Here is a 13966-nt window from a genome sequence, read left to right on the forward strand (position 1 = left end):
CCCCCACTTCTGGCACTACGGCCCCCCCCATTCCCCATGTCCAGCCCAATGAGGCCCCACAGCCTCCGCCACTCCCGGTGCAGCCCTGTGTACCCCTCCATCCCCTGCCACTCCACCGTGAGTTACTACCAGCTCCTAGGAATGGGGTGGAGAGGAGCTTGCAGGGCCGCTGACGCCCAGCAGTACGCCACATCCCCCTCTTTCCTGCTTCCCTTCCCCTTCGCCACCACCTCCCACTCTGCCATTTGTCATTAGGGTAGTCAGTGGTGGTAGCACAGGGGAGGAGGCGTGGCAGTAGCAGCTGTGGGGGGCGCGCTGTCACTGAAAACCATCCTTCCCCTTCCTGCTCTGATCCCTTCCTCCCCTCTTCCCCGCTGCCTCCCCCTCCCTGCCAGCTGTTGTTGAGGGGGGCACCATGGGGGGCTCCCTTGTTCCTCTGTCTGTAATGCTCCGGGCCCTCAGAGCCAATCGGCGTGTGCCCTCTCAGTGGCACATGCAGTTGGCCCAGACCATTATAGACAGACAGACAGACAGACAGACAGACAAACAGACTCAGGCTTTTATTATATTAGAATATTTAGATTTGACTAACATGAATAATAGCAGGTCAATTGCAGGCTTTGCCATCTTACCACTCAGACTTTTAATAAATACTAAAACAGGTTCATCCCCAATGCAGAATTTTGACATGCCTGCCCTTCCCCCATGAAAATAAATAAAAATACTATTTATTACTCTTTTTTTATTTTCTGACTCTTAGCCATAGAGTTTGATCTATAATAACTCACGAGGCTAGATTTAACCCTCTTATGAGGATCCTTTTGAAAGTTCAAATAAATTAAATTAACCCAGCCTACTTTTTCAGTTATTTGACTGATAAATATGAAGAATTCTGGTAGATTAGTGAGGCTTATTTAAAATAAATAAATAAATAAAAGACATGCTTAGACTGTCCTATCCCATGATCTTCTATGTATTCTGTAATGCAGAGGTATCAAACTCATCCACCCCCACATGCTGGAAGATGGGCTTGGGGCCTGTGTGTGGGCAAGATCAAGCCCACAGATTGATCCTAACTGCTGGATCCAGAGCTCAGAGAAGGCCCAGTGCAAGTGCTACATGCAACATGTAACCCAGACCAGATCTCCATGCATGCCAGATCTTGCCCCATAAGCCATGTGTACTCCATGCCAGTCCAGCTCTATGTGCCACATGCAGCACATCAGACTGGGATAAGTGCATGCTGCATGCAGCACAAGTTGTTGGTCTGAGACTCACGGGCACAATGGTGAGCTGGATCAGACCCACAGATGAGCTCTGCACATAAATGCCAAGGTGTATGTGTCGTTCAACATGGGTGCCATATGCAACACGCACACCAGACCCACCCAACATGGTACATACAGGGTGTACCCTGGTTACAGCCCCACATGCCACATTGAACATACACCAGCCTCAGCCCTGTATGTAACATGCAGCATACAGAGCCAATCCAGAGAACATGGTACATATGGCACGTGTGCCAGATGGGCCTGTGTACTGGATTCCGTGTACTGATCTTGCTTGTGTGAGCCCAGACTGGACCAGCCCCACATATAATATGTAGGGCCAGACCAGTCTGACCCTACAGGCAGCACTGAGGGGTTGAATCATAGGACTCTGAGAGCAGGATCTTTGACATCCCTGCTATACTTAATTTTAGTTAAAAAAAAAAAAAAAAAAAACACAAAAAAAAAAACCCAAACCTATCAGGTTCAGTAGTATGCACTCCAGTTCCACACACTGTTTACCATGGTTTACCACAATTTGCTAAGTTCTATACACAATTTACCATGATTTACCAGGTGTACTGTTTGCTACTTTCCAACCTTTTGGTATAGGCTAACAAAAAATGGTCTCACTAAAATCTGCCACTTCAGCCAATTTATTCTTAAATTCCTTCAGAAAACTTATAAATCTAAATCAAGTGATTCCTTTTATTTCTGAAAGAACTTCTGTAGAAGTTACTTTGCATACATTCAGAAATTTAACTTAACATCAAGGCACCAATTTCAGCTAATTGAACTTGGTTCTTAATACACGTATTGCTAAAATCAATTCTTAATCCTGGACCTACAATTCTATTAATTACACCCATTCTAGAAAAGACAAACAATAAATTAAGTAACTAAGTTTTTATGATAAATCAATATACACCAAAAAAATCAATTTGGCATTTCTACTTAAAATGTAAAATGAGCACTTGAGCCAAAGTTTTACTGTTCATTATTTTTTTTCCAGCTCATTTCCTGTGATGGCGTTAGTGGGGCAGGGGAGAGAAATGTGTTGCCAAGTTTAAAAGAAAGCAACTAACAATTTTTATTTCTATAAAGTACATTGAAAGATAGCCAAGTTAGTCTGAATTCAGGTAGAAGGAAAGGTAGAGGTGCACCTAATAGACTACCAGCCCAGCTGAACTGTACATTGGCTGGACAACAACAGCTCTCATGAACTGTTTAACAAAAATGAGCTACAATTCAAAATCAGGGTCTTGATTTTACAAGCGTGTATGAACAGAACTATTCTAACCATTCTTTTAGAACAGGCTTGTCTAACACGTGGCCCATGGGACACCATTTGGCCTGCCAAGCCATTTTATCCAGCCCGCGGCAGAGCCGCTGCCAAGCACAGAGCTGCGGGGGAGCCACCACGGCTGAGCACAGAGTCACTGCTAAGCCGCAGCGGAGCCACTGCTGAGTGCGGAGCTGCGGCAGAGTTGCCACGGCTGAGCACAGAGACTCTGCCGAGTTCAGAGCCGCAGCGGAGCCGCTGCCGAGGGTGGAGCCGTGGCAAGGTGAAGCGGGCAGAGCCGGCCTGCAGGCTCCAGCTGGCAGCGAGGGGACGGGAGCTTATCCTTGAGATCTCTTCCATGTTTCTGCAGTATAAGCGTACAATTTCTATTTAATTAACCACAATGACCATGATCAAGTTAGTAAAGGATCTCAAGGATAAGCTAGTCGAGGGCTGTTCAGATCTGGTGAGGCTGTCATTGCAAACAACCAGAGGAAACCTTGACAATCCTGCTGTGGCTATATACAAGGTTCAAAATACAGGGGGGAAGGTAAGCCATAAGGACGAGAGCCCCCAGCACACCCCGTACCTTTCTAAGCAGCTCAGGCAGTGGCGGCAGCTCCTTCCGGCTTCCAGCTGCCACTGCGCAGACAACTGCCCCCTCTTCCCCCACCCCCCCAGTCCAAATGTAATTCGAAACCTGGCTTTATACAACCCTTCTGCTTTGCCAACCCTCATCTATCTCTGAGAAGCACCCGGATTATCCTGTAATATCTGAGAAACTGTACATTGTTTTCAGTTCTTGTCTGCCATTTAACTGCAGCTGAAGGTTCAGTATTTGTCCCTAATATTGGTGACTCACTGTGCCTGCCTAGAGATTTGGGGCCAGGTTTTCAAACCATTCTGGTGCCTAAATATGTGGAAAGGCATCCACTGAAATCTTCAAGAATAACAAAGGAGGAAGAAAGTTAGGTCTAACCTGCTGTGGTGCTTCTAAACTTTACTCAATCTTGCAAAATACTTAAGGCACATATTCAACTTTGAAGTAGATGGCGTCAAAAGGACTATCACGCTTAGTCCTAATCCTTTGCTTCATCAGTGTTTTTAGGAGGAAGACTAAAGAAGGAATCTATCTTTGGAAAGAAACTTCAGCTTCATCAAAGATCTGTACAAATGATTTCCAAAAACCATCTCTCTGGGTGCAGTGTATTTACATAAGGAAACAACCATTTTTATCTGGCTTGTTTGCAGGAATCATCAGACATCTCTCTCCTTTAATTGGCTATTTCATCTTCCTCTGAAGAATGGTGTCAGAAGCCTCTGGTATCTTGATGGATGAAAAACTACAAGAGATGTCTATGCTGGTTATAGGGTTTAAAATCCTTAGAAAAGAGTGAATTTTGTTCTCCAAGCCCTTGTTAGCTGCTTTGCCAAAGAATTTGCCAAGAAATTTAAGAGCCCACTGGCTATTTCTCATAAGTACCAGCTTTGTAAAAGAAACCAAAAAGAGCTTACTTACCAGAATAATAGCACATTTTGTTCAAGATGCGGAGTCAACATATATATTCCACTGCGGGTAGCAGTGTGCCCAGTGTGCTCAAGATAGAATTTTATAGTCCATTGAGAGCACTTGTGTTGGAGAATGCCCATCCTTCAGACAACTGATGGTGTAGAGGATGGAACAACCCTGACTATATCTCAGTTCTACAAAGGAAGAACTACTCCAGCCTTCAAAAAGTCTTTGAAAAGATTATTAAGGAATATATTTGTGCAAGTCCAGTGGGAAAAATAATGCAGCAGGGCAGCCAGCATGGATTCGTAGCAGGCAGATCATGCCTGACTAATCTGGTTTCATTTTATGACTAGGTCACAAAATGCTTAGATGCACAAGTAGAGGTGGATGTCATTTTCTTACATTTTAGGAAGGCCTTCGATACCATATCTCATCCCATTCTTATCAATAAATTAAAGGCTGTGACTTAGATGCTTACATGGTCTGGTAGGTGGCAAATTGGGTTGCACCCAGAGAGTGGAAATGGGTCATTATCAACCTGGAATGATGTGGGCAGTAGGGTCCCACAGAGCTCGGTCCTTGGACCTGTACCCTTCAATGTCTTCATCAGTGACTTGGATGTGGGCGTGAACTGTACTCTGCCCAAGTTTGCAGAGGATACTAAATTATGGGGGGGGAAGTGAACACTCCAGAGGGTAAAGAACGACTGCAGACAGACCTGGACAGGTTGGATAAGTCGACAGGATTTACAGGCCAAGCCCTATGAGGAGAGACTAAGGGACCTAGACCTCTTCAGCCTCCACAAGAGAAGGCTGAGAGGTGATCTTGTTGCCACCTACAAATTAATTAGAGGAGTGCAGCAAGGAAACAGAGATGCTCTGTTCACCAGGGCATTCTCTCGGGGTAACAAGGAGCAGTGGCCACAAACCGAGAGAGCAGATTTAAGTTAGACATCAGGAAAAACTTCTTCATGGTAAGGGTGGCCAAAACTTGAAACGGGCTTCCAAGGGAGGTTGTGCTCTCTCCTACCTTGGGGGTCTTCAAGGGAAGCCTGGATAAGCATCTGGCTGGGGTCATCTGACCCCAGCACTCGTTCCTGCCCAGGGCAGGGCATCAGATTCGATGATCTGTTGAGGTCCCTTCCAACCCTAGCATCTATGAACCTATGAAGGTAGAGCAATACAGCTGTACAAATCCCCACAGTGAGTGGCTTAGGTTCCTTTTTACCGCACTATGCTTCAGAAAGAACCCAGTAAGTAAGTAACATTACAGATTAAATTATTATATGATCTGAGCAAGAAATTTTGGATGTGTCCCCATAAAAATTTTTAGGAATTATTGAACAACAAGGCTTTTCTATCAAGGGTTCCAGTACTCCCACTCTTCTAGCTGAAATGATAAAGAGGAAAATCATTATCACAGAGACAGATGTAAGGAGGCATGTAGCTATACATTTGAGTGGAATGTCTATAAATTTGCATACCAGATTTAAATCTTGTTCAGACATTGGCTAATCAGAGAGTAAACCCTGGGTATTTCTTGCAAAAATCCTTTCACCACTAACGGAGATTCAAAGATTCAAAATATCTTGGATTTGAGATTATAATGGAAGAATATGATGCTGGAAAATCCCTTCCATTTTGAAATGTAACTCCCTCTGATACCCCCAGAACAAAACTAACACATATCTTGTTCTTCGTAGTCCCAAACATGGATCTGGTCATACCATTTTTACTATCCTTGAGACTTCTTTGTTCATTGTGAAATATGTCCTATATGCAGAATTTTGCTATTAAATATCAGTGCCTACTGATGGCAGGTTCAGATACAGGGGTCTTGCAATGCACAGAGAAAGGACATCTGGAATCAGAGATAAGATTACTGGCCTTTTTATTGAGAGGCTGTGACATTCTATGTACTATATCTGCCTCAGCCAAATCCAAAGCTATTAGAATAAGCTAGGTTTTTTATGTCTGAACTTATAAATTCCCCTTGAAAATTGTGTAATGGGAGAAAATGAATATGAGAAACTGAAAGTTCAAGGAAGAAGAAAATCTTCTGACAATGACTAGTGACTCCAACCCCCTAAAACAAAACTAATGACACTTCTTGTTCTTTATGGTCACAAACATGAAATCCCAACTAATGAAGATGTTCCAAATTGCTCACCATTACTACACTATTCACAGCTGAACAAAAAAATCATCTGCTCTCACATTGTCTGGGCTAGGAAGTTTCATTGCTGAAAGGAAAAGCTTCACAGTCAAATTCCAAGCACAGCTGAGCTGGTCTTGTTGCATCCTGCTTATTCAGAACATGGCAAGTGGCTATATTGTCAAATATCTCCTGAACTGGGCAACATTTCATTTTTGGCAGGGAGGTCATTTAGCCATTCTAGATGTTTCTTTCTTCTAATATACGTATATGCGTGTTTTCTTTTCCCTGAGCAGACCACAGTCCCTCAATTATTAGAGCAACTATGTAAGCTCCTTAGTTAAATCTGGTAACTCCAGTCACCAGAATATTTACTTCCTGAGTGACAATCTAAGGCAGGGGTGTCAAACATATGACCTGCAGGCTGGATCCAGCTCACAGTGCCCCACTGTTGGGCCCCTGGTGCTGCCCCCATGCCTGATTCAACCCACACGGGTCACAGTGCATGCCTGTGACATGGGGCCAGTCTACAGGCCATATCCACCCACAAGACCCCCTTTCCTTCCTGCTCCCCCCCTCCCATCCTTTCCCCGAACATACTGGGTCTGGTGGAAGCTCCAGCTGGCATGGGACCAGCTCCACATGTGGCACAGATCCCAAAGCACCCCAAACAGGTGCCGCATGTCAGTCCAATTAGAATGGGAGCTGTGCTGTATTTGGTGGCTGCCCTGGTTGGACTACACCACGTGATGCCCACTCTGGGACACAAGCTGCACACATACAGAGAGCTTTTTCCAGCTGGTCTGGGACCCATGCTACAGTGCCAGATGAGTTTGATGCCACTGGTCTATGGAATAGTTTGCATATATTTTATAGATCCCTCCACTGCAATACGAAAACCATAGGTGAGACACAAAGGTTATTCTGTATTTCTACTTAATTCTGCCACCAGGCCTGCCCTTAATCTACAATAGCTGACAGTTTACCTTAAAAACTGTTTAGCCTGCCCCCTGGCTTCAGAGCCCAGTGTCTAGCAGCTCCCTATCCTTTCCCTTTCCTTGTAGTGTGTTTAATACTCAGGACTTAGCAAATAAGTCCAAAACCAGCCCTTCTACAATATACTTTACCTCTGGAGCCAAATACAAAATATAAAAAGAGTACTGGGTGTGATTCTTAGAAGGATTTCATTTAACCACAGGTTGTCATGGGTTTGTGTAGCTACATTTTCATGAGTTAGTAGCATGTGTACATCCATAATGGACACACATATGTAGCCATATATGTACCTAGCCAGTGTGTAGAATACTGTGCATGTTCAGTCTATCCATCTGCCCTGCAGGGGTAACAAAATTGATACCTGTGGGTAAGTGCCAAATACAATATTTATGTGCCTAGACAGCTGCCATTTTGAGGCACAAAGAAAGACAGAATATGCCCTTAGTGCTTATGAGAATCCAAAAGGATCAATGTGATGCTTGTAATGACAGTTGTTTAAAACAAATCTCAGGAAAGTGTTTGTACACAGAGGTTAATAAGAAGACTATAAGAAGAGTCATATGGTCCATCTAGCCCAGTATCCTGTATCTGACAGCAGCAGAGTTGGATGCTATAAAGAGAGGGCATCAAACTGAATACTAATCTATCTCTTACTAAGTACTTGCTCTGGCAGCCACCATTTTTTCATTAGAGAGCCAAAAGAAACCACCATTCTGTTCAACGGCCATTAAAAGACCTATCATCCATGATTTTTTCCAGTCCCTTTTTGAACCTGGAGAAAGGAATATAAATATAATAAGGAAATATACATCTTGGATATTGATAGCACCGTGCCAACTGATTAGATCAATACTGGTTGTCAACAGATAACATTTTTCTGTCCACATTCAGCTTTCTGAGATCTAGAATAAGGTAAACTCTATTTTTTTCCTTAGGAGTTTACATTCAACAGAAATCTTTTTTCCAGTGATTAAGTTCTCTTCTACTATTAGAATCCTCTTGTTCAAGCAGGTTCTTACAAGAGGTATCTGTGAACAGATTAAGAAAAGAGAATAAGGTGAAGTTAAAAAAGGAACTGCACTGCATATGTCATTTGCGTGATCTCCAATATCCATTCATCTGAAGTTGAGGTGACCAGGTGTGATGGTAATAAGCTAAACTACCACAAGCATGAAATATGATCTAAAAGAAGGAAGTCAAACCCACAATTCAGTGGAGGCAAGAAGCAGCTGATCAAATGATTGGGTAACTGCTGCATAATGCTTTCTTTAGAGGGCTTTTGCCATTTATACATATGTTGCCTAATTTTCTGTGTCTGGTATGGGGTATAGACACCTAAAGATGAAAGACCTTGAATCTTTGAAAGTTCTCAGGCATTATTTATTTCTCCAGGAAAGAATGTGCAACCTTCACATGCAAAATCTATTACGGTCCTTTGCAGCTCCTTAGGAACACCTAATAAAGACAGTCAGAAAGAGGTGCATAGTGGCAGTCAATACTCTCACTGTACAAGGCTTATTAAATACAACTAAAGCAGCATGAAGAGGAATTTTTATGACCAGCTGACACTTCTCTCATTGATTTTTATTTATTTCTGTTTCTTCCAGCAATTGATCAATGAGGTAGGTACAACATAATTTTATTTATAAGGATTTGTTATTGCCGAGTAAAGAGGTAAATAGAACCTGGCTTCTTCTCAGCTGGGATGCCAAGATAATGCAGTCGTTCTCCTCTTTAGGTCATGGAAGATTCTTTAATGTTGAAGAATAGTGAATATATGGTCTGGTATCAGCGCTTCGTCTGGAGACAAAGAGAACCTGGGACTGTCTATTTATTCTCTTGCACTTCCTTAATAAGCAGTGAAACCTCATTACTTGACCCCTGTCTTCAAGAAAGTAATATTTCCTTTTTCAGCACACAAAAAGGGATACAAAACAGGGCTATGAATATAAACTGTTGAGATGAAAAGTACTATGGGTGTTGGAAACTATACAGTACAGGTAGCCAAAATGGATGAACCCCTGTCATCTCCAAACTGGGCATGTCTACATGTGCATTAATGCACCATAGTTCTTGCACATTAAGTTTAGTACCTGTAATAACAGGTACTAACTAAATGCACTGTGCATGCCTTCAATTGCACTGGGATAAAAGGGTTTATTGCAAGATAAATGCGACATCTGTTTGTAGCCCAAGTGTGCTGAATTCTTCTTGCAAAGAAAATACAAATGTCATAGGGCTCAGGGATACAGCCCCCTCCCCCACTCCAGGCCGAACAAGCATTTTGGGTGACTCCCAGCAGCACAACGGCATCACAAAATATTCAGTTCTAAGACCCTATGGTTTGTAGCTGTATTCTGACCCATTTCTAAACCAAAGTAAAACAAATATATGCAAATTGAGAAGACATTAGCAGAATGTCACACTTAGCAGCAGTTAGTTAATTAGCAAACTACAGGCTATTTACAGACAAAAAACATAAGTAGTTTGAAGAAATTAGATACTGTGTCTGACTTCATCTTGTCTGCCCATATACCCTGACTCCAGGCATCCGTGGTAATGAAACAGAGGTAAGACAGGACTGTCAGGGTGGTTTCCCTCTTTATTTTCCCAGCTTGGTATGAGGCCAAAAAAAGCATATTTTGCCCCAACAGTTTCTGTTAACTAGCAAGTTCTCTGAGACATGTAACCTCCACCAATGGCATTTGTACAAGGAAAAAAAGTATTTCTACTTCATAGACCCAAAACTCACAAATGTTCCCAGCTAATACTTAGAAAAGTCCAACAGAGTTCAGTGCACTCCTATGAAAGATTAACTCTGCACTATGCCTTGAGCTATATCATTTCACTTCATACCTTGAATAGCAGCTTCCCCACCTAAGTTAAAGGAGATAAAAAAGGAACTTTTAATCCAGAATGCAAATCTTGAGGAATTTAATAGCAATCCTATGATTGCAGTATTAAATCCTACGAGTATTTCCTTGCAGCCCTACCACTGGTGCTGAAATGTTGATTTTCCTGGAACCTATACTTTTTTTTTTAATCTTCCCTCTCTCCCCTATCACATCCTTTTACATAGGGAAAACTGAGCAAACATTATTCACAAACACTTCAGTGGGCGTCAAAAGCAAGAAAAGATCACGTCAATCTCCTTCATTAAACTTGCCAAATCCCTCATTTTGAACAAATATAATCTATTTCTGCTAACTTTAGCCATTCTGAAGATAAAATTAGAAGAAATGGCCTTGCTTTCACTAATTAGTACAATAATATTTTCTGGGAGATAGGTAAGAAAATGTTTGTCACCAGGTTATTTTGCTTGTTGTAAGGATTACTAACTCTCTTAGTCATACAACATGAATGTCTCAGAGATGACTGGCATTATAACCTCTTACATTCATCTAAATATCCACTGGCTATCAACAAATTATATAGCCTTTTTACCTGCAATAAAAGCAGGACAGTTCTCTATAAAACAAACTTTACATGCTATAACATATTATAATAAAAACAGAGGTTAACACTCTAAGATACATTACAAACAAAAAACATCTAAAAAAATAAACTACCTTTTTATGTTTCCTTCTCATTCCTCTTATCTTTAGCTCTATTAGTTATACTGTGGTTGCATTAAAAAATCTGAATTTAAAAAAAGTGCACATAGTTAAACCAGTTGCTGTTGCATTCTTGGGTTGTCTTCTGTATACCAGGCCTTATTGAACCTAGCAGAACTCTATTGGAAATGACGACAAAACCATTTTGTCTGCATTTCAATTTGCTTTAACTAATTGTAGCATATATAAGACATACATAAATGCTGACCACTTCTTAACAATCCAGAGAGCACAAATATTATGTGCCCATGTATGCTGTAATTGAACCTCGCTACCTCCTTACTAGTGCCAGCATTCACAGATTCTCAGAACCATTCTTTCTGAAGGCAAGCTCATTACCTTCAGCGGTACCACTAAACACATTCCATATACTTAGACAGCCAAATACAATTTCTTTTTCGATTGATGTGCAATGTGCCCTATATCCTAAGGCATTTTGGAGTTGCTGAATAGCCAGAAGTTTTTAGCAAAACCGACAGAATAGTCAGGATCTGTTTCAACACTGCTGATTTAGTCAATAAAATGAGCACTGTGGGAATATTTGTTTCCACCAAGCCCTTTCAACAAACAAATAAGGAACTGTCTGAGCCACAGTATTGCCAATACATTCAAAATAGAGAGAAAATATATCTGAACATAAAGCACTGTCTAGGTTTGTTGCTTTACTTCCTCAGAAAATGCTTTTAACATATCATATACTGTGAAAGCTTGAGCACTGAGTTTGATATATAGCATTATACACAGTCTACAAATCCAAGAGATAATGTGTTCAAAAGAAGGCTCAAACTGGAATCTGACAACAGAATAACAGAAGTTTTGTTTCAGTGGAATAATCAAGTGATACAGATGCTCTGTGGTTACAAGTCCATATTCACCACTGGCGAAAGTCTTGTCAAGATATAATTATACCAGGAATACATTTGATATTTAAATTATTCTAAAGCAGCTAAAAACTCCAAATTCACTTGTACTTAGAAAAATCCCAAGAGCACCATTATTTTCACTAATGGAAAAATCTTCTTTAAGAAGAATGAAGCAAAGGCCTAACGCAATAAATTAACTAAACCTTTAATTTGTGTAAAAGCATGCGATTCTCATCCTAACCAAAGAGCCTGCGACTTCCTTGTCATTTTGACTTTAAGAAGATTACTGTAAGTTGTATATGTGAATACACACTGAGAGGGACAGGGAACCATAAGGAATACACTAACAAACTTCACAGATTTTCAACCTAGATTTCTAGGTTGCTTCAGATCTAATATGTAAAACAAATCTCTAAAGACACGAAAATACATTATGTCAAAATAGGGGACCCCCCCTCTCCAGCCCCGAAGTCTTTTTCCAAAATGAAGCTCAATTCTACAGAACTGGCTCCATATGCCTGTGAAGTATTAAAATCATGCTCGCATTTCACTAGACTAAGCTTTATGGAAGGTAGGTCCCAAACTTATTCAGCCCTAAGCAGTTCTTGTACTAACTGAAAATCTAAATAAATTAGAACAAACTTATACCACCACATTAAACACAAAGGACTTGTCATTTCCTTGAAAAGCACAGGATTATCTTGAATTCTGTACTATAAGCACTGAATGCAAAGTATGTCAATCAATAGGCATAGACAGTTGTCATGTTTATAATCAGTAGAGTCCAAGAACACTGAACAGTCTTCGTTTTTAAAAAGTGGCATACATTTACTGAAGCCAACATAATATACATGCAGTGTTCCTTCCAAGTTCACCTCAACAGTCATAGTTGGGAGGAAGGGGGGTGTCCGTAATGTGTGTTTGAGAGAGTCTAATTTTAAATACCAGAGGTTACCCTAAATGTTTACTATTTTGATATATGGATTCTAATATTATACAGAGAATCATATTTTATAGAACAATAAATCAACCAGGAATTGCTCTGGATTTAAAAACATTCAAAACAGTAATATCTAACACTAAGAGAAAATATGTTCTTGAATAGTTTTACAATCATCATTCAGTTTCTAATATACGAGGTTAGGAGAGCTCTGCCTAAAAACAGAAAAGACATTAAGATATTTAACACCTCTGTTTAATTAAAAACATATATATCTATCTATATAGATAGATATACATATCTATCTATATAGATAGATATACACACACACACACACACCTATTGAAAACTACACAGAAGTGTCCAGAAAAAAAAAACTTCAGAAACTAGGATGGCAATATTTTAAACCAAAAGAAAATCAATAATATGTAAATAAATCTGTATTTCAGTAAAATATGAAGAGCTTAACCTAAGGATGCCAGAAATGAGGTTTCACTGCTGTTTTTATCCCCCGAGAAGATGGATAGGTGCAAGGAGATAAAACATCTCCATTCTTATTTTGTAACCTGTTAACACAGAGATGCTCGTCACTTTAGGTGACTGGTGCTATTTTTCAGTATTCCTCTAAAGTTTTAATATTCTGCACATAAGCAACATATACATTTTTTCTCATTCTACATCTGCATTTTAAGGAAAAATACCTATTTAAACATTTTCAAAAATTAATCAAAATCATATCAGAAAATCTTTGCTACTTCATTTAAGGAAGTGCACAGCATTCCTGTATTGTACAGAATTGTTTTAAGGTAGGATGTGATCTAGTAAGTCAGTAGAACATGTTACATTCTCTTAAGATAAACCAAAAACATTCTTACCTTATTGTATCCAAATGGCAAAGTTCCGCCAGTTTTCAGCTTACAGCTATCTAGCATAGTGGAATAGGTAGGAATAAAGCATCTTTTGCTTCACAAAGGCACATGCATATCTAAAACTAGCCTTGGGAACTCTCAACTGCTCAGCAATGCTGTATACCTCTAGCTAGTAAGAACAGCCTCTTTGCTTGCTTGCTGCTGTGAACTGCAGCTACTCAGAATGAAAGGCAAAACCGTGATCTGTGGATACTGTTGCTTCATAGATTCAAAAGGAAATGACTCAACGATGTCACCACCTCCAAACACTAGAACAGCATCATTCCCCCACTCTACATAGTGAAAACAGAGCATGCAGAAGATGGGTAGGTTTTTTTGTTGATTGTTTAAAAATAAAAAGAAAGTAAAACCAGTATTAAAAATGTGTATGTTAAAACAAGTGTTCAGTTTTATCACTGCTGCCTATA

The 13966-nt window shown here is 40.5% G+C and overlaps 1 protein-coding gene across 3 annotated transcripts in view; it reads right to left on the bottom strand.

Moving 5' to 3' along the window:
• MCTP1 (multiple C2 and transmembrane domain containing 1) overlaps window positions 1-13705 on the bottom strand; it is a 339066-nt gene extending 325361 nt beyond the window's left edge. For all 3 annotated transcript variants that reach the window (XM_019532386.1, XM_019532387.1, XM_019532385.1), the window contains exon 1: window positions 13506-13705. In XM_019532386.1, coding sequence (XP_019387931.1) covers window positions 13506-13562 — 57 coding nt within the window. In that variant the 5' untranslated portion in view covers window positions 13563-13705. The remainder of the gene's footprint in view (window positions 1-13505) is intronic.
• Window positions 13706-13966: the final 261 nt, after the last annotated feature.

The sequence above is a fragment of the Crocodylus porosus genome, unplaced genomic scaffold, assembly GCF_001723895.1.
Source record: "Crocodylus porosus isolate Cpor-Errol unplaced genomic scaffold, CroPor_comp1, whole genome shotgun sequence".
In the NCBI taxonomy this organism is placed as follows: Eukaryota; Metazoa; Chordata; order Crocodylia; family Crocodylidae; genus Crocodylus; species Crocodylus porosus.